The 20,187-nt window shown below is 44.6% G+C and overlaps 1 protein-coding gene across 2 annotated transcripts; it reads right to left on the reverse strand.

Annotated features, from left to right (window-relative positions):
* Nucleotides 1-323: 323 nt before the first annotated feature.
* LOC310803482 (extended synaptotagmin-1-like) lies at nucleotides 324-20,125 on the reverse strand. Of its 2 annotated transcripts, XM_083668269.1 has the most exons (52): nucleotides 19,467-20,125; nucleotides 18,355-18,396; nucleotides 17,007-17,141; nucleotides 16,780-16,853; nucleotides 16,538-16,610; nucleotides 16,267-16,356; nucleotides 15,990-16,045; nucleotides 15,588-15,708; nucleotides 15,251-15,427; nucleotides 14,969-15,051; nucleotides 14,664-14,712; nucleotides 14,460-14,549; nucleotides 14,185-14,286; nucleotides 13,685-13,756; nucleotides 13,313-13,399; nucleotides 12,965-13,114; nucleotides 12,733-12,846; nucleotides 12,442-12,618; nucleotides 12,044-12,129; nucleotides 11,688-11,736; nucleotides 11,401-11,490; nucleotides 11,146-11,241; nucleotides 10,894-10,965; nucleotides 10,639-10,725; nucleotides 10,350-10,496; nucleotides 10,018-10,133; nucleotides 9,740-9,899; nucleotides 9,343-9,519; nucleotides 8,782-8,864; nucleotides 8,622-8,670; nucleotides 8,438-8,527; nucleotides 8,134-8,229; nucleotides 7,790-7,861; nucleotides 7,003-7,089; nucleotides 6,717-6,863; nucleotides 6,425-6,582; nucleotides 6,169-6,319; nucleotides 5,936-6,045; nucleotides 5,621-5,780; nucleotides 5,337-5,513; nucleotides 5,120-5,202; nucleotides 4,865-4,913; nucleotides 4,560-4,649; nucleotides 4,116-4,211; nucleotides 3,697-3,768; nucleotides 3,461-3,547; nucleotides 3,012-3,158; nucleotides 2,643-2,794; nucleotides 2,386-2,517; nucleotides 2,184-2,286; nucleotides 1,957-2,006; nucleotides 324-1,777 (listed from the first exon to the last, which is right to left on the reverse strand). In XM_083668269.1, exons 1-52 carry the CDS (start codon nucleotides 19,827-19,829, stop codon nucleotides 1,750-1,752), a joined length of 5,604 nt encoding a protein of 1,867 aa, XP_083524395.1. In that variant the 5' UTR covers nucleotides 19,830-20,125; the 3' UTR covers nucleotides 324-1,749. The 2 variants fall into 2 exon arrangements, with proteins under 2 accessions (XP_083524395.1, XP_083524396.1); XM_083668270.1 differs by lacking the exons at nucleotides 8,438-8,527; nucleotides 8,622-8,670; nucleotides 8,782-8,864; ... (5 more) ...; nucleotides 10,894-10,965; nucleotides 11,146-11,241.
* Between the last annotated feature and the right edge of the window lie 62 nt (nucleotides 20,126-20,187).

Consider the following 20,187-nt stretch of genomic DNA (forward strand, 5'->3'; position numbering starts at 1 on the left):
ATTGTGCATTGTTAAATGAAATTAACGTTTTGCAGGACATAACGTAATTTTCCACTTCGGGACAGTCAGTCAGTCAGTAGAAGAGAATAATGATATTTCACTGAATTCTTCCTCAGCTTCTGAAACTGCCAAAGTTCTTCTTTGTGTCCACTTTCATGCAATTATTATTCAAAGCAGAACCATCGACTAAGCTTCACCTAGTCGTGATGATGGTTGATGAACCAGTTGCCAATACTGATCAGATTGTTGAGCTAACCTCCCCTGGCATGTTGGTAAACAATAATCATGGAAATTCAAGGAAAAGGACACACGTACACCACGCGCTAGGTGCGAACATGTTTATTTGACTGCTAGGGAGGACGCACGCACTCTTTCCTTTTGAATCCACAATAGAAAAAGAAAACATTCCACATCCATAAAACCATAGAAAACTAACAACAGATGCATTGTTGTGAAAAATTAAAAAAACAACAACAATGTAGCTGCAACAAAGCATTGAATTTAAAACAACATTAACAACAACAACAGGTGCACTGTAACACAAGGGCAGGTCATGCCAAACAAAAACATTAGATGTGTGTAGAACAAAATGGAATGGAGCATATTGTGCATGATGGCATCAACGAAACAATGGATAATGGAAATAAAAATCCAAAGAGATTTATGATGTTTCTTTTCAGGATCAAAGGAATAACTGTTAATAGTGTGTGTATAACATGATATTACCAAGCTGGTTTGGCTAGCTTCCATATTTCCCTGTGACTAAATTGGCTTACAAGGGATCTGCACAAAGCAATGCATGGTCTCTGTATAATCCCAAAACAAAACTAGGCAAAAGAACGACACAGCTTTTCTTATTTTTGTGACATACACTGAATAATGTTGGCATGTTCATCTGTGACCCTTTGTTTAAAACACATTTTCCAAACATAGCATCTTTTCTTTTTCATGACGTCTCCATCTGTTATTAACATACCTTAACATAGATATTCTCCACGTGATTAACATTCTTTAATATTCCACAACATACAATATCCCATAACATCTTCCAAAATGTTTTCTTTTATCATTCAACAACTTGTAAACACTCTGATAACATGTTAGCTGGTCCCTATTCACTTCCGGGTTCAGTACAAGGAAAATAAAATTCCTTGGTTTAAGGAGTGCTTTATTTGTCTTGACTCCTTCCTCACTGACATCACAACAAGATAAGTGCATGTATCATTCATATTTACAGTAACTTATATCAACTTAATTGAGCCTTCATAACATTCACTAGATATAACAAACCTAAAAAGGGTCAGGGTTATTAGTTGACTTTACTAGTTATCCTTAAAATGCAAACTTCACTAATTTATACAAACTTCATTAGTGACCTTCATAAGCAGGTATAATTCTCTGTAACCTTACAAACATGTAACATTTGTGACCATATATGCAGAATGGCCTTAATAAATCTTACAATACTAGAGATCAACTTCAAATAATACTTTTGTATTTAATACTGACTTTTCTCCTGCTCCAATCCAGGTCGTCTGGCAATCTGACATGTTGCCCTGTGTTTGGTGATAATATTGATAGATGATAACATTGACATGTGGATATAGTGGTATACTTTCACAGACAGATAGAGTGACAGACAGAGGTGATCTGCAGGGCAGGACGTCAACAGTGGTGGGTGTGTGGGAGGGGAAGGCATTAGTGTGAGTTAGGCTACAGAGGTGACCTTTGACAGGTGTGACTATTCCACTAGTCAGCCTCCTCTTTCAAGTCAAACCTGGGTGAGTGAGAAGGAAAGCCATGGAATTCAATCAGTCAGTCACTTTTTAAATCAGATAATCCATCATTGCTATGTTTAATGTTATAGGACAAACTGCTGCACAGTAAATTTCAGTTTATGTGGCTTTTTACACAATTGATTTAAAAAAATTAAAAAAATGTATCACTACTACTCACCAGTCTGTGACCCCAGAGACCAGGTCAATCTGAGCCAGCTCTATCTGTACCTGAAGAACACAATTATAAAACACAATTATATCATTATATCTATACAATTCACAATTCAAAGCTACTGATCTACAGTATCCATATTTCAATCAGTATCAGATGCAATCATTTGAATCTGTTTGCTTGTCAAATGTTGGTAAAATGTACAGACAGACGTGATGTAACCCCAGACTGACCTGTCCAATGAGGTCGCGGCTCCTGAAGGAGGCTGAGTTGTTCTTCACTGACAGACTCAGAAGCCTGTACCTGGCATCTTCCAGGGACAGCTCAAAATCAAACCTTAGGGGGGGGGACATGGAGAGCACTACTGTTACTGTACATGCCAGAGGTGTACACACACACACACACACACACACACACACACACACACACACACACCTCTCATTGTACTCTGGGTTGAGATCTCTCTTCTTGACACTTGTCTTCTTCTTGGTGGCCTTGCTTTTGTCAGGCAATAGCATGAGGGAGACATAGGTGTCAAGGCTGTCTTTACTGGAGGACACCAGACCCCTACACAAAGACAGACCACAGATGGATTAAATGTGTATTCATTTAGTAAGGCGAGAGGTGTTGGGTCAGTATTTTTACTGAGCCTGTCTGTATGCTTTGTAACATGGTGGGGTTATCAGACAGACCTGCAGGCGTGGACAGTAATGGAGAGTCTCCTCTCCTTTGAGCCATAAGAGAGTGACAGCTTCACCTGCCCGCTGTTCCCAGACCCACCGCCAGGGGCAGAGCAGGGCAGAGTTCCCTGAGATATCAGGTCCACCATTTTGGAATTCAGAATCTGTTAAAACGAGACATGTAGCTTTAACCCATTGTTCATGAAGAAACATACTAGGTCTTACATGATAATCACTGTAAATGTGACACAGATTGTCTGTTACGAGATCAGAGATTCAAATAGTGTGGCAGGTGTCAAGATAACATTTAACGTGGAGTGTGAATTAGAATGTGTGTGTGTGTGTGTGTGTGTGTGTGTGTGTGTGTGTGTGTCCTCCCACCTTGAGCTCAGCCCTCAGTAGGACCTGACTGTCAGGTGAGGCTCCATCCAGATTCATCCACTGGTCCAGGACCAGATTTGGTTCTGACAGCAGCCCTCTGACTGGTACCACCAGGGAACCCATAGCCTGGTCCCAACCACTGGAGAGCTGCATGTGGACAGAGAGGATACTGACATTAGACACCCCTCCGTACATGTCTTACTGTCTAATATATCTATATTTGTGAGGTCCAGATCTAAGTGAAATGTGTTTCCATGTGAGTGGACAATGAATGTATCATACATCTTTGTGGCATACACTGAATAATGTTGGCATGTTCATCTGTGACCCTTTGTTTAAAACACATTTTCCAAACATAACATCTTTGTTATGAAAATGTCATTTTCATGATGTCTCCATCTGTTACTAACATACGTTAACATACATATTCTCTAAACCTTGACACTCACCTTGACAACAAGCATCTCTTGTCTGGGGTCTTTAACCAGGAAGTAGAAAGGCTCGTCCCAATGAGGAGAGGTGGTGCGATCACACACCTATAGAGAGAGGAGAGGTGGGAAAAGGAGGAGAAGGGATCTTAATGTATATCAGTATATATATCGCTCTATGAACACAATATCAAAAAGAGAGAGTTCTATTCACATACTATAAGCTACTGTGTGTAAAAACCTTTCCATGGTCTCACCTTTGTTCTATGGGTTGCTTCTCCAAGAACAAGCTCAGCTCCTGCTTTTGGTTCCTTGCCACTCTTCTTCAACTGCAATAACAAATGCACAACCGCTGATATACATCTATTGAGATATACCGTACATCAACCATCACTGACATACAGACTTGTGAGTAGTCTATACTGATATACGTTTACATAGGTCTACGCAGCCTCAAAATGACAGCCTCAATGTGGATCAACTTCATAACAAACATTAAAACACAACACTCAAGATCATGGCAACATGACCATGGCAACAGACTGACTGTTGTATAGTTGATTCGCTTACTTGGAAAAATGTGCTTATTGTAAGTCGCTTTACATAAAAGCATCTGCTAAATGACTTAAATGTTAAATGTAACTGTGTCTGGGGTGAAAGGTTAAAGGTGACTCACGGGAAGTGAGTGGGCTCTGTCCATGAAGACAAACAGCAGAGCAGCGGAGGGAACAGCCTTGTTCTGGTAGGACTGCAGAGACTGCAACTGCAGCACCTGGGGGAAGGGAAGCTCAGAGTTACAAGGAGACAACAATGTGATCTGTCATGTGCCTCATAGGAGCGATGGAATCTGAGTGGACAGCATTCTCAATGTGGAAACTGCTTTCTTAGAATCCTAGGACTACGTCATAGCATAATTGTGAGATTATTAAGGCAGACAGGGGAGAGAGGATAATACTGGGTAATGGTGGGAATGGGATTGAGGATAATATTGAGGTACAGTAAATGGGTTATATAAAGAACCATATAAATGAGAGAGATTGATGAAGAGAGGGAAGAATACAAAATAAAAAAACATGGAATGAGAATTACATGGAAGGAAAATGTGTCGCACTGTACTGACCTGATCCAGTCTGGCGGGTTCTGATACCGTCGGTACCCACTCCAGTACCAGGTGAACACGACCAGACTTGACATCATTCAGAGTGTACCACTGTGACAATCAAACAATCACAGAAAACAAAGCATGACAACATCAGAATCTCTTTGCTGTTTGTTTCTGTGACCGCAGTCATGGGAGCAGCTACAGGAGGGCCTTGGCAATAAAAGGGAATGCTACAGGTTCAGACTGGTTCAGACTGGTTCAGACAGGTTCAGACAGGTTCAGGAGAGACTTGCCAAGACTTCCAATATGAGACGCTGACTCACCTGGTCTGTGTACTGGGATCTGATGACATCACTCAGCCTGACCATAAACCTGCACACAATGCATGTTTTGGCAACTATTCAATATTGTATTGAATTTGTGTGACCATTGCTGTCATTATTATGATGGTATTTATTTATTCAAGAACATTCCACCGTGAGGACCAAGGTGCACAACAGAGTCAATCTTATCTTGAATATCATATAAGGCTACTGATTAAACAATGTTAACAAGTATACAGCTGCCATGGCACACACCTGCCCAAGAAGTCATCAGAGTCCAGATCCTTATCGTACAGCTCAAACTGGATCTCCTGTCCAGCCTGCCCACTCAGAACCACCTAGGGAAACAGTGGACAAACAGTGGACACAAAATCACAAACATAACAACTACACACCAACATAGTGTACCGTATTAGCTGTTCATTTCCAGTAGGCACACAGTTAAACAGCATACAGGTTTCATTCCCCATACCTCATACATCTCGTTCCAGGTGGGGTTGAGATTCTCCTTGATCACATGACTCTTGAATTTGACCCCTCCGATGTTGATCTTGACGTAGGGGTCACTCTTCCCCTTCACCATGCCCCCCATCAGGTTGTCCTTGGCGATCAGATTCTGGGCCTCCAGCACGTGTATTCTTAGCACCCCCTATAGAACAAACATTGTAACTTCTGCATGACTTTGCATTCTGAAATACAAACAATACGTCTTGACATATTGACTATATATTTGTATTGATCAAGCATTAAACACACCTCACTACCAAAGCTGGGGTCAGGGCTGGTATGTGGGGTTCGTGTTTCAATAGGGGTGGGGTCCTCTTGAACCTCCTCTGGGACCATCTCAGCTTGCTCAGGTACAGGGACAGAGGGAAGGTTGCACACTGTGGCTCTGGCAATGTCCTCTACACCAGACCTGAGCTCATCCACACAGGAATAAACACACAGGACAGAGGTATAATCAACATCATAGCATGAGGTTAAGGTAGCCTTATCAGACTGAAGAATGTCTCTTTAAAGTCAGTGTAGCAGTGAAAACCTCTCTGCATCTGTTGCCTATATGGAACTCACTCTTCTGTTGGAACCTGCCAGTTTTGGGGCTCTTCATTGGCTGCTGTGACTGACTTTTGGGTGATGGTCATAGGCTCCTCTATCTCATCCACTCTTAGATCATCCACCTGCTGGTAAAAACAAAACAAAACGGGTGACAATCTTGGTCTCATTTATGACGTATGTAGATGTTAATCTCTATCGTCTTAACGTGTTTGACATCATGAACACAAAGTAAACACGCTGTATCTCACCTCAGCACCATAGCTGGGGTCAAGGGTCATGTGTGTGGCTACTGCATCAGAAGGGCTTGGGTCTTCTTTGGCGACCTCTTCTGCGACCTCGAAGACCACCTCTGTTTCTTCAGGTTCAGGTTCAGAGAGGTGGCTGGAGACTGGAACAGCCCTGAGAACCCACACAGATGGTATACATAATGACATGTTTCACTCCTCATTTACACCAACACTCATAACAATTGGAGTATCAAGTCACACACAAATTCTAACTCACTCCTCAGATGGCACCTCATAGTGTTGGTCCTCCTTACTGACTAACTGTTCAACAGCAGTGATAGGCTCATCCTCCTCAACACTACGAGTGATGGTTTCTGGATCAGGGACAGAGCTCTCTAGTGCTTCCACCCCCTCAGTCATCTTTGAGTTTAGGATCTGGAAATGAAAAATATGCCATTACCTATGTGCGTCACTTTGCCTGAAAAGACAGAATAACACTGTTCTAAAAACAGAAGAGTGTGTGTGTGTGTCTGTGTGTGTGTGTGTGTGTGTGTGTGTGTGTGTCTCACCTTGAGCTCAGCCCTCAGTAGGATCTGACTGTCAGGTGAGGCTCCATCCAGACTCAGCCACTGGTCCAGGACCAGATCTGGTTCTGACAGCAGCTCTCTGACGGGCAGAACCAGGGAACCCATAGCCTGGTCCCAACCACTGGAGAGCTATAGATAGACAGATGGATATAGAGAAAGTAAGGAGATATAAAAATAGAAGTTGGATGTGGTAATTATAGGCACAATGTTAACAGTGACATGACGTTACGGCTCATGTTTATAAGATCAATCCAAACTGAACCCTCACCTTCACAATCAGCATCTCCTCTCTGGGATCACGAACAGGGAAGTAAAAACCCTCGCCCCACTGAGGTGAAGTAGAGCGATCACACATCTTGAGAGAGAGAGAGAGAGAGAGAGAGGGAGAGAGGGAGAGAGAGAAAGAGACAGCTATGAGTTCACCGCAGGTCATAATACGAGACATACATTTCAACTCAATGGAAAAGATGTGATATAATGGGTAAAAGTGACTGACAATCCAGACCATATATGTAGTTTGTTGCCAGGCTTTAGGCCTAAAGAATGTGTTTATGAAGCTTGCGTTAGTTCAGGCAGGGCACTTTAAGTCGAACGGCTCAGCTGTCCGTCAGGTGACCGGACAGCTGGTTCACATGTATGCAAAACATCCATTACTTGTTCAGAGACGAGGCTTAAAACACTCCCCGATGGTTAAACAGTGTGACATCACTGGCTATCAGAGTAATACTTGTTGGTTGTCCCACCCACCACCCCCAGCCTCCATCCACCGCCCCCAGCCTCCACCCACCACCCCTAACCTCCACCCACTGCCCCCAGCCTCCACTTGCTCGGTCGCTCTGTATTTAGCCTACCTACGGGGGGGGTTGAGAAGTCATGGGCTCCCTGCCATATTGGTATTTGTATTTTATGTTGTTAAAATTCAGGCAGGGAGCTATAAAGAGCGGAGCCATCTAATTAGGCCATGCTTAAACGCATTACCATTTTCATAAAATAAATGGTTAAACCGACGTGCATGTCCTGACTGAAACATCTGGATGTACAGTATAGTGTCTCACCTTGGTTCTGTAGGTTGTTTGGCCAAAAACAAGTTCAGCTCCAGCTTTAGGCTCTTTCCCACTCTTCTTATGCTAGAAAAACACACAGAGATACACACAGAACATGAACACACAGAGATACACACAGAACATCACAGTTTCCTCTAAACAAGTAGTCATTGAGGTAACCTAGTGACACAAAATGGTGTGCAACCTAATGGTGTGCAACTAGGCGAAACAAACTACCAACGTCAGTGCATGAACCATATGAGCACAGAACAGCAAAACAAGTCCAGAACCCAAAGCTGGGGCTAAAGAGTTAACAGGGAATCTGAGTCTGAGGTGAAAGGTTAAAGGTGACTCACAGGAAGTGAGTGGGCTCTGTCCATGAAGACAAACAGCAGAGCAGCAGAGGGAACAGCCTTGTTCTGGTAGGACTGCAGAGACTGCAACTGCAGCACCTGGGGGAAGGGAAGACATCCGAATAACCTCAAAACAGGATGTTACAATCAATCAGCATCACTAAAGATATGGGATAACATTGAGATAGAATAAATGCAGAGATGGAAAATGTCACATGACAATGAGAGGGAACAAACAACAAAGCAGGGAATGATAAAGGTAAGAATAAAAATGACACAATTAGAGAACGTCTGTCATTGTACTGACCAGATCCAGTCTGTCTGGTTCTGATACTGTTGGGACCCACTCCAGTACCAGGTGAACACTGCCTGACTTCACATCATTCAGAGTGTACCACTGTGACAGAGGTAATATACATATTAGGGCATTTCACTAATAAAAAATATAACATCAGTCATTACTTTAGGAAAGGGACACATGCAAACCTTACATTCTCTGTATACTGGGAGTGCATGATATCGCTCATGCTGACTTTCAACCTGTAGACAACAGGGAACAAGTTAAACACTACGCCTGTAGAACACCAAACTAAGGCAACAATATGATGATGAACTAGAACGACATCACAGGACTGCAGAAGTTCCTCTCACCTGCCCAGGAAGTCATCCCTGTCCATGTCTTTATCATACAGCTCCACCTGCACCTCCTGTCCTGGCTGTGGGCTCAACACCACCTGGGAGAAAGCAGCACAAACTCCGAAACATGAGTAAGTCTTAATAGTCATCAGTAGGCGGGCTCAATGCAACATAGACCTCTTGCGCGAACACCCTTCTGGCAAAAAAATATAGATTTAATTTAAATTAATATATATATATATATATAATTATGTCTCTTGTACATGAGAAAACAAAAGTTGTAATTGTATTGATGGTGCATACGTTAATGTGGGTACAGGATAGGGTTACAAAAACAAACACTTTCTTTTAAAAAAAAAATATGTTTTTAGGGCATTTCTGCTTTATTGGGATAGACAGTAGAGATTGACAGGAAGGATGGGAGAGAGAGGAGGGATGACATGCAAGATAGGTCGAGGGTCGGAATCGAACCAGGAACCTTGCGATTACGTGGTATGCGCATTAGTGTGCTACGCCACTAAGCGTCCCCAAAACAAACACTTTCAATACAACAATATACTACAATATCCTCCCTACCTCATACATCTCGTTCCAGATGGGGTTGAGGTTCTCCTTAACCACATGACTCTTAAAGTTGAAGTCCCCGATGTTGATCTTGACGTAGGGGTCGCTCTTCCCCTTCACCATGCCCCCCATCTTGTTGTCCTTGGCGATCAGATTCTGGGCCTCCAGCAGGTGGATTCTCAGCATCCCCTACAGAACAAACAATAATAACAACAAGACTGCACACACACACTCACACTCACACTCACACTCACACTCACACTCACACACACACACACACACACACACACACACACACACACACACACACACACACTCACACTCACACACACAGAACTCACAGAGTATGGTATCAAATACCTTAAAACTGCATGATGTGGCTGACACTCAAACAAACAGCATATCTCACCTCACTACCGAAGCTGGGGTCAGGGCTGGAGTGTGGGGGTCGTGTTTCAATAGGGGTGGGGTCCTCTTTAACCTCCTCAGGGACCACCTCAGCTTGTTCAGATACAGAGACAGAGGGGAAGCTGGAGACTGGAGCTACAGGAGTGTCCACTGAACTAGACCTGAATGTAGATAGCCGAGGGGAGGAAATAGATGGGTCAATCATACGATGATGTGATTGTGAGTGTCCAGTAAATGACAGCGTCAGCACACCCAGGTTTGTTCTCGTAGGTGTCTCACCTCTGGACTGTGTCTCTCTCCAGTCTGTGTTCAGCAGTGGCGGTGGTGGAGCCGACAGGGGCTGTGGGTGGGTCTGCCTTATCCACATCACTCTTGCACATCTTGGGGGTCAGCATCTGTAGTGCAAGCATACATGAAATAGCTTTATAATCACATAATAACGTTACTAGCCAACATCAAAAGGGCCCTACTTAAGAATATCACATTATACTAATATTATTATTATGCAGGGAATCGATACCCTTTCAAAAGTGCTTCCTACTAAGTAAGAGAGTGCTTTTGTGTGTGTGTGTGTGTGTGTGTGTGTGTGTGTGTGTGTGTGTGTGTCTCACCTTGAGCTCAGCCCTCAGTAGGATCTGACTGTCAGGTGAGGCTCCATCCAGACTCAGCCACTGGTCCAGGACCAGATCTGGTTCTGACAGCAGCTCTCTGACTGGTACCACCAGGGATCCAATGGGCAAATTCCAGCAGTGAGACAGCTAAAGTAAGAGAGAGAAGGAAGGAAGGATGGATTGGTGGATGGAAGGATGGATTGGTGGATGGATAGATAGATAGATAGATAGATAGAGAGACAGACGTGTTGTCCACAGGTTTCACGTCTGTTTCGAACATCAAATTCACCTTCACAATCAACATCTCTTCTCTGGGGTCACGAACAAGGAAAGAGTAAGCCTCGTCCCAATGAGGTGAAATGGAGCGGTCACACACCTTTAGAGGGGGAGAAGAGAGGTCATACATGAGAGGTCAGCGATAAAGTCAAATCAGTGTCAATGATAAAAATGTGGGACTATGTTTGGTGTCAGTCTCCATGTACAAACCAGGGCTGGCAGGTACCAACCAGTATGACAGTTGACAGTTAAGGCTTCAATGACTCACCGTAGTTTTCTGGGAGGTTTTCCCAAGAACAAGCTCAGCTCCCACCTTTGGCTCCTTGCCACTCTTCTTCAGCTTCAAACACACAAGAATGAACAGACATTAAGAACACACCCACTTACAGCAACGGGAGCGCAGAGAAACATACGCTAGTATTGCGTCTGTCCTTTAAGAAAACGCAACAGGCATAACATCATTGTCAACACAAATCCTGAGCCACAGCCTCAGAAAGAGGCAGGATATTCAGAGACTCACTGGTAGGCCGTCCGCTCTCTCCACATACACAAACAGCAGGGCCACAGAGGGAACAGCCTTGTTCTGGTAGGACTGCCTGGAGTGGAATTTCAGGACCTGAAGACACAGTCAGGGGGACTACAGTCAGTTCTTTCTGGGAGCTACAGTAATGTGAACAGCAGATACTGCAGATATTGGACCAGTCAGGGGGACTGTATCACACAATAAACAATAGTCTTTTAACACTCAGCCTCCAGTCTGGAGAACTGTACTGACCTGATCCAGTCTGTCTGGTTCTGATACTGTTGATACCCACTCCAGTACCAGGTGAACACGACCAGACTTGACATCATTCAGAGTGTACCACTGTGAAATACACAAAACACAGTACACCGCTATAACAGGGCAACAATGAGACATTATTGTTGAATAATGTTAAGTTTACAAATGACGGTAATTCATTGATTAAGTGAAATAATTTCTTTGGTCAGAATACAGTGCTTTGTGACAGTCTTAAGGACAAGTAGATGTTTGTCATAGTAACTCATGCAGGCAGGTCTAACCTGGTCCGTGTACTGAGAAGAGATGATGTCCTTCAGACTGATCTTCAACCTGTAACATCACATACAACTTAAATGAGATCAGAACCCAAACAACAGTACCATGACTTTGTTCAATCCCTTCATACGTCCTCCGATTTCTACCTCCACCAGCCTCCCCTGCTCCTGAGGTATACCGTTTTGTTGTTATTACAATAGTTATATCAATTGTATCACTGCGCAAAAACAGAGCAGTGGAGGTAGTTGCAGGTCCCCTACACTAGGGGGCGCAAAGACACCACACACGTCTGATCCAGCTCCAATATCTGCTGTTCACATTACTGTAGCTCCCAGGGAGAACAGACTGTACTGTACCGTACCTGCCCATGAAGTCATCCTTCATGTCCATGTCCTTGTCAAACAGCTCTACTTGCACCTCCTGTCCATGCAGCTGGGTCAGCACCACCTGGAACAGAACCAAACAAGGACTTTCATACAAAGGTCGTACTCAATATGATCATACAGTATTGTAACAGGTTATTTGATATAATGAGTTACTTTGTTCCAACAGTTGATAGCAGAAGTAATCCCATGACTACTTTACAGAGGCATAATTGCGAACAATGGTCTTATTCATTTTGTTGACGTTTTCTGAGTTGAAATGAAAAATAATAGCATTAAGCTAATCTATTTCACGACTGACCTAATTGACTAACCTAATATGCTAACAGATCTTAGCGGCCCGTACAACCATCGCCATATATGCGTCATCCTGTACCTCATACATCTCGTTCCAGGTGGGGTTAAGGTTCGCCTTGATGACCTGACTATTGAAGGTCATGCCCCCGATGTTGATCACAACGTAGGGGTCACTCTTGCCTTTCACCATACCCCCCATCAAGTTGTCTTTGGGGATGAGATTTTGACCAGCAAGCAGGTGAATTCTCAATACCCCCTAAAAACAAAAACAAAACAGCAGCTTGTACAGTAATGGCATTACGATTATTTCAAATCATTAAGTTCTCCATGCGCGAACAAGATATGTGATTAAAGACACGACTTGCTTTACCTCAGTGGCAAAGCTGGGGTCAGGGGTGGTCTGCTGGGGTCGCATCTTTGAGAGTCCAGCTGAAAGGTTAGTTGCTTCTGTGGAGAGAGCGCTCTCCTCATCTAACCACAACACCTAAGAGAAAGAGAAAGAGAGACGGGGAGCGTGCACGTGTGAGAGATACTACTTATATAATAACAATGGGCATGCATAAACAAACAGTCTTTTAGTTTACGTGGAAAACTGGGCTTACCCTGAGTACTGTGTTGATGTATATGCGGCTGGCCGGTCCAGACTCGTCTAGCTGGAACCACTGGTCCAGAGACAGATTAGGACTGGTGAGCAGTTTGGAGAGAGGGATGGACAGGGTACCCAGAGTCTGCACACGGTCGTTGTCCTTCACCTGAGAGAGAACGCCGGATGATGAGCATGTAAAAAGAAGGATACAGAGAGAAAAGAGAAAGCGACCATTTAAAAGACCTCTGTGAGGAAAACACTGATCGTATCGACAGCATCCACCGTAAACATGACTAAACATTACTAATGGGTACACAACATGATCCATGTTATGTTTGGATATTTAGCTGTAAGACAATGTTACCTGAATGTCTATTTCCTGTTTGCATGGATCCTGTATGAAGAAGGTAAAGGCATCCTCCCACTCTGGGTTGATGGTCGTATAACATACCTGAGTGGTGCATGAAGAAAGAAAGACAGAAAGAAAGAAAGAAAGAAAGAAAGAAAGAAATAAAGAAATAAAGAAAGAGAGAGAGAGAGAGAGAGAGAGAGAAAGTGTGTGAAGTGGGGGTTTGACAGAAGAGGGAGATTCAATGCTAGTGATCTGTATGATGAGCTACCCTGTAATATATGCCATTTAGCTGACGCTTTTATCCAAAGCGACTTACATTGCAGTGAGTGCATACATTTTTCAGTATATATGGTCCCAGCAGGAACCCAGTACTGTAAGTCTTACCCTACTTTCTCGTGTAATGTCCTGCACAGACAACTGCACCATAGGACTTGGCTCTGTATTGCCCTTCTTCATCTGAAACACACATAAATGCATAGCATTATAGTGTTGCATAGCAACAGCACAAAGAAACAAAGGACACTTGGCACAAAGAGGAAACAACAGAGTTGAGTGCCAAACCGTTTCAGGAAGCAGAAAACAAACCATAAACACCATTAAGACTGTTTTTCATTCCAGAGAGTTGCCCCTCCCTTCAGCCCTCATTCGGTTCCATTTATGGACCGAAAAGAAATGGAGAGATACAAGCAACAATGCAGAAACTCCATCTAGCCTACCTAAAAGCCAGATGAAGCTAATTCTAACACTTATCCATTTGTCTGACACCAGTAGAGGAGAGTGAACAGGGGCAGAGGGGAAGAGAACAACTTTCTCAGCAGAGCCACAGACAGGAAGCCAGCTTTGGGCTGAGAGAAGGGAGCAGGGGGAGAGGAGGCATGACTCACGGGAAGAGCTTCAGCCTTGTCCAGATAAACTGCCAAGATGGCTGCAGAGGGGGGGTCTGCGCTCTTACTTGACACAGTCACGCCCGTGTTTCTCTGAAGAACCTGGGGGAGGAGTGGAGAAGGTCTCATTTCTTTTTTTTCTCGCACATTCTTTCATTACGGCTCACTGCCAGTGTACACAGTAATCCCCGTTGTAGGGTATGGAACCTTCTTTTATATACGCGTGAATCATTAGCTAATAGGCAGAGTATCAAAGTGAGGGTAAGAACACAGACCTGCTCCAGTCGATCCGTGTTGGGCAGCAAGGCCAACCACTCCAGTTTGAGATGGACTCGTCCTGAGCGGGTGTCTTTCAGAGTGAACCACTGGGAAACACAGCACGTAAACACAGTAAAAACAATGACATTCTGTGCAGGGCTGCAGGCAAAACATGACCTTTTTTTAGGTCATCAAGGCCTTTGATGGTTAGAATGACTCACTTCATCAACCACTTTGGACTTCTTCACTACACCCAAATCCATTTTGGTCCTAGGGGGAGGATATAAAGAGAGACAGAGAGAGAGAAAGGGAGAGAGAAAGGGAGAGAGAAAGGGAGAGAGAAGGAGAAAGAGAGATTAAGACAAATTGCCAAACTGAAAAATGGGCGGAGATTGAGACGCTGAGAAGGAAGTTGACAGACAGATCCTGTAGTATCAAGGGAACGAATACCAAGTCTATGAAAGGTGAAAGGTGAGAGGTGACATTCTGACATGTACAGGAACAACAGAGACACATGGAGATGTACCTGCCCAGGAAGTCATCCTGGTCTGTGTCTTTGTCATACACCTCCACTTCCAACTCCTGACCAGGCACTTCATGGACTATGACCTGATACACACGGACACACACAGGGCCATGAGCACTGACACACAGGCGGAGACACACAGTGTGGAGACGACAACGACGACAACAACGACAAGAACAACAACACCACCACCACGTATGGCTGTGAAACAATCCCTGGGTGTGTTAATGGGGTAGCACCAACACAATGGCCCCTAATAATACATGTCCTGCCTATACTCACCTCATACATCTCACCCCACTTTGGACAGACGGTGTTGTCCACATGGTGGGAAGTGAAGGTCTGAGGCCCCACCCTTAATATGGCGTACGGGTCGGACATCCCAGCTATCACCCCCTTAATGTAGTTATCCTTGGCTGCTAGGTCATCAGCCTCCAGGAGGTGGATACGCACCACACCCTGAGACAGAGGGGAGGGAGGGAGGGAGAAAGAGAGAGAGATAAAGCTCCATTGTGTGTAAAACAGTATGTGTGTATAAGTCAATAGAATGCTAATCCTGCATGTTTGTCAGTTTGTGTTTGAGATCGTGAGAGTGTGCATGGTGAGTGTGTGGTCCCACCCTGGGTAGAGGACAGCGCAGCTGGGCCACGTGCAGGTCTGCTACCAGAGGAACAGTCAGGCGGTTGGGCAGGACCAGGAAGGAGGCGATGGCGTCCATTATCATGGAGTCAGACATCACACTGAGAGAGAGAGAGGAGAGAGGAGAGAGGAGAGAGAGAGAGGAGAGAGGAGAGAGGGGTGACTACTGGACTGCTGACATAGATGCAACCATGTATGTAAACATTAACAGACATACTTTAGTATAGCATAGTGCAGCCTGGTATCATGGCATAGCGTAGTATGCATAGCATCATTTCATTTTGTATAACAAAATGTTATAAAGTGTTATACACGTACATGTTACATGTACTATTACCCACATTATGGAGCACTGGTAACAGACAGAGGCAGCTCTACTCACTTAAGGCCAGGAATGTCTAACAAGTTGGTCAGTCCTGTCCAGTTGATGTCCAGTTTCTATCCGACAGGGTTTGGGGGGTTGGGAGCAAAGCAGGGGAACAAAAGTTGTGGCTTAGGACATGATATTATGAGGAGGATCGCACAATACAACGTTTATTGACACACCAACAGTGGATGTATGGAGGAGTGGAAGATGGTAGAGTGTGGGAGGACTAGGGACATGAAGGGAGAGAAGGACGGACGCAAGGATGTGTGGGGGACAGGAAAGAGCTACCCACCGGCCTGCGGATGAAGAACATGGTGACCGCGCCCACAATGGGCACATCTCCAATCAGAGGCTCCAGAATCACCCGCATCATCCCATGCAACTGAATGGAGAGAGAAGTGAGAAGGACTGCATGAACGCTGAAACAATGAGCTCAACTGACTGAAACAATGAGCCAAACTGTAAACTCTTTCTCTCTCACACTCCACAGTGAATGCTTCTTTTGTCTCGCTCTAACATCCCACAACCATATCTTGCACACTGACTTCTCTGTTAAAACACACCTGTATTCCTTTGACTCCTGCTTTGCAGAAATACCTCTTCACCTCCACGTTGATCTCTACATTGCCCACATAGCTGCATGGGAAAGGAGGAGAAGAATGACACCAACTGTATCATGATACTGTATGGAGATCTTGTATCTCTGACCAATGGAAATGAAGTTAAATGGCCGTGTGTGTTTAATTTTTGGAGGGGTGAGGAAGAGTGACAGAGGAATGTTAAACATGAAAGGGTGAAAGTTCACCTGATGTACAGATCCAGCAGGACTTGTCCTCTGTCGTTCTCTGTGTGCGCTTTGACCCCAACAACCTTCATGGCCTACAGAGCGCACACAGACACAGACACAGACACAGACACAGACACAGACACAGACGTCCACTGTGAAGTAAATATAAAGAAGACAGAGCACTGCTGAATACACAGTAAAGCCTGTAGCTGTGTGCGGATGGGGTGTGTAGTCTAAGGCCTCACCTTGTCCCCAAAGTCCACCTTGGTGAAGCTGAGGGTCTGGAGGTGGGAGCTGGAGGACCTGATGGAGGGGGCGATGGTCTCCACTAGAAGCTTCTCCAGGTACTGGCCCACGAAGGGCCACACCTGTTGCAGCACCTGGACAGTAGGGACAAGAGCAGTGATGGCTATAGTCTGTGTAGTCTCACATACCACACTCATAGGTTTACGAAATGCACCCCGGCTGTGGAAAGAGACTACAATCAAACAAACACTTTACAGCAATTCAAACAATTAAGGGAAACGCAAAGATTGCAGAGAGGCAAAAAATAGCTCCTACTGTAACCATATTCTTTAGTTACAGTCCCAACTTCTAATGCCTGAGGTCAACTAGTGCCGTTTTGTTGTATGTATGGTGAGTGAAAACGCACTATGGTATGTACATATCAGTTAACTTCAGCTGTTTTAGTCTGCAATACACACACCTGTCTTTCCCATGATGAAAGAGACAGAGATGTACATGCTTAAGACTCATGGACACCCATTGCTATGCATCTGTTTAGACTATGCAGGCACTGTTTACACAATATGGTTCCTATAGAAACCCATTTGATCTCTGTGAAATGCTGCGGGGGTTTCATGTTTATCTAAAAGCAGAACAAGTTGGCCCGGCAGTGGGTATGTATAGTAGTTGTGTGACACTGTTGTAGAGAGAAACCACAGCTAGGCCAAGTTTGGCTAACCTAGAGAGTGAGTCACCAGCAGCAGCCAGCTCCTCAGGGTGATGAAGCATAGATGACATGGACATTAGAGTCTGCTGATCCCCCCTCCAGGAACCAAAATCAAATCCCAGCTTTGTTTAAGATTGCAGCATTCCAACCTCGTGTTCCTATTGTAGCCAATATCATAATTTCAGTCTTGGCCGAGGAGTTCTATTCTAGGAACGCAGGCCTGGCTGACTGGGCTGAATGAGGGGGGGGGACTATTGTTGCATTTTGATTGGATTTAAGGGGTTTGGCTTGCCCCTCCCCTTTCCTGTGAGTCAGACAGGGCTAATATGGAAAGGTTGACAGAGTGGCCTGGCTCTGGGCCTGGCTCTGGGCCTGCTCTCTGCAGCAGGAGAGGAGAGAGCCCGGCTGGAGCCCAGACACAGTGGCTACAGCAGTGGAGGAGGGTCTGAGCTGTAACACACCAGTCGGCCATCTCACCATACCCCACCAATCATCCGTCAACGCAACAGCTGGGACTCAGGGGATAGTGTGTTTACTGTGGGTTTAATAGGAGGATGATGAACAGGGTTTTGCTTTAAAGGGGCAGCCGTGTGTGGGTGGAGAGGATGTCAGAGAAAAAGCAAAGCAGGGTGAGGCAGTACCTTATTCAGCCATTCCACCTTCTCCACATCTGGGAAGTTAACCTGTAAGGAATTAGAATAGATCAGCTCCAAATAGTACCAGAGAGAAGTTCACTCATCACACTCGTACAGCCGACAACTAGCATTTTCCAGTGTGTCTGGTATTGTGTGGCGTAGGCTATATGAGTGCCAAACGGAAACTGTTGAGCATCAGTGGGGCAGGAAGTGGGTAAGGCAGAGAGGCACTTCTCTGTGATTTTTTGGCACTTTACAAAACTCCATTGTATAATGTAAACAGACCATGTTCTTCACCTAAACAGACTCAGAGCCAAAGGTTTTGCATGCTTGTGATCAGTAAAAACAGCTTGGCTTGTTTCAGCCCCTTATCTATTAGGCTATTTTGAAATGGATGCATTCTCTCTCTCTCTCTCTCTCTCTCTCTCTCAGTAACGCCCCTTGCCCTTTTTATTCCCCATGAAATAAGATATCGAGAATTGCCTTATATAGAAGCAGCAGGAGAGGCTGACAAATGATAAAGAGAGAGGAAGGAGAGAGCTAGAGAGAGAGAAAACTAAATCAGTGTATCCCAAAGACCACAAAGGGCTTTTATATGAAGCTTTAGTAGCAAGTAGCTTTAGTAGTCAATATGAACTGTAGGCCTTTGAGTGTCACCTCACAGGGATCTATACACAGGGATCTATAGATGTGAGGATCAATTATGCACTCTGCTCGGATGACATTGGTCAGATACGCAGCCAGCCACACAAAGATGTGATCAAAGCCAATGCATTTTGTCATGCAGATACATGCAATGACGTATTTATTGCACAATTGAAATTAGGCCTAGGCCTACTATAATTTCCTAAATCATAATTTATAATATAATGATGAGCAGAAATAATTCATATATTTTTCAGGTGCAACCTGATTGCGCATCTCTTTAGAGCAATATAATAAACTGCAGGTGCGTGCGTGACAAGATTGTGGAACAAATCTTGTGGAACTTATCACACATGGGCTAGACCGTTGTGACCTAACGAATGGGGTTGTTGTTGTTGTTGTTGTTGTTGTTGTTAGATATCAACACTATCTAGACAGACACACTGGCTCATGCCATCTCATGTTATCCTTACCCAAGCAGGGAGATCTCTTTTATTTTTGAATATGTTCATGGATGTGTATTCTTGCTCGTTGTTGATTAAGTGGATGGCGGACCGTAAGCGCGCCTCCTTCGCTTCTCGCGAATGTTTCCATCCCGTATAAACCATGAGCCCGAACACCAACAAACTGGTGCTGACACGGTAGTACCCAGCCAGGTACACGGGCAGCAACGCACCAAGACATTTCCCGAAAGTCCACAGAACTGACACCGCGTCAATCCCCTTGGCTTGGGGGATTTCACTCTCGTCGCAGTTCGGTGCATTCTTCTCGGACTGGGCCAAGCTTGAATGCTTTTCGCCCTTGGATCCACTCGGCCCCGATTCCTCACTTTGCATCGTGGCGTCGGCTTGTTGAAAAAATTCCAGTCAAATTCAGTTTATTTTCTTCACAATAGAGACGAAACCTGTATACGTATAACTCAGGAAAGTAGTGTAGTGCAGGCTATAGGGTGCGCGTTTTTACGCTGACTAATATCCATCCAATCTAGTTCGTCTCGGGTAGTGTCCAAGTTTGTCAAAAACGTGGCATCACGTATAAACAATTAACTGGTTTCATAGCATAGGCCTATATTTTCCCCAAAAAAAGTTCGGCTAGGGCCTGCAGTGAAAACGTTAGCAGCTCCCCCCCATGCGTTCCGTATGTGGAAAAGTAAGTTGTTCTGCTCTGTTTAGACACGGTGCCGTTAGCAGAACT

This window comes from Argentina silus (genome assembly GCF_951799395.1).
Source record: "Argentina silus genome assembly, chromosome: 4".
Classification (NCBI taxonomy): Eukaryota; Metazoa; Chordata; class Actinopteri; order Argentiniformes; family Argentinidae; genus Argentina; species Argentina silus.

What these genes read in the sequence shown, in the direction of transcription:
- LOC310803482 (XM_083668269.1), bottom strand. Translation starts at nt 19,829, where the DNA reads ATGCAAAGTGAGGAATCGGGGCCGAGTGGATCCAAGGGCGAAAAGCAT. An exon ending in AACCAGACAGACTGGATCAG is followed by an intron (nt 11,242 to 11,400) that starts GTCAGTACAGTT and finishes CTGTGTCTTCAG; the next exon opens with GTCCTGAAATTCCACTCCAG. An exon ending in ACAGAGCCCACTCACTTCCT is followed by an intron (nt 7,862 to 8,133) that starts GTGAGTCACCTT and finishes GTGTTTTTCTAG; the next exon opens with CATAAGAAGAGTGGGAAAGA.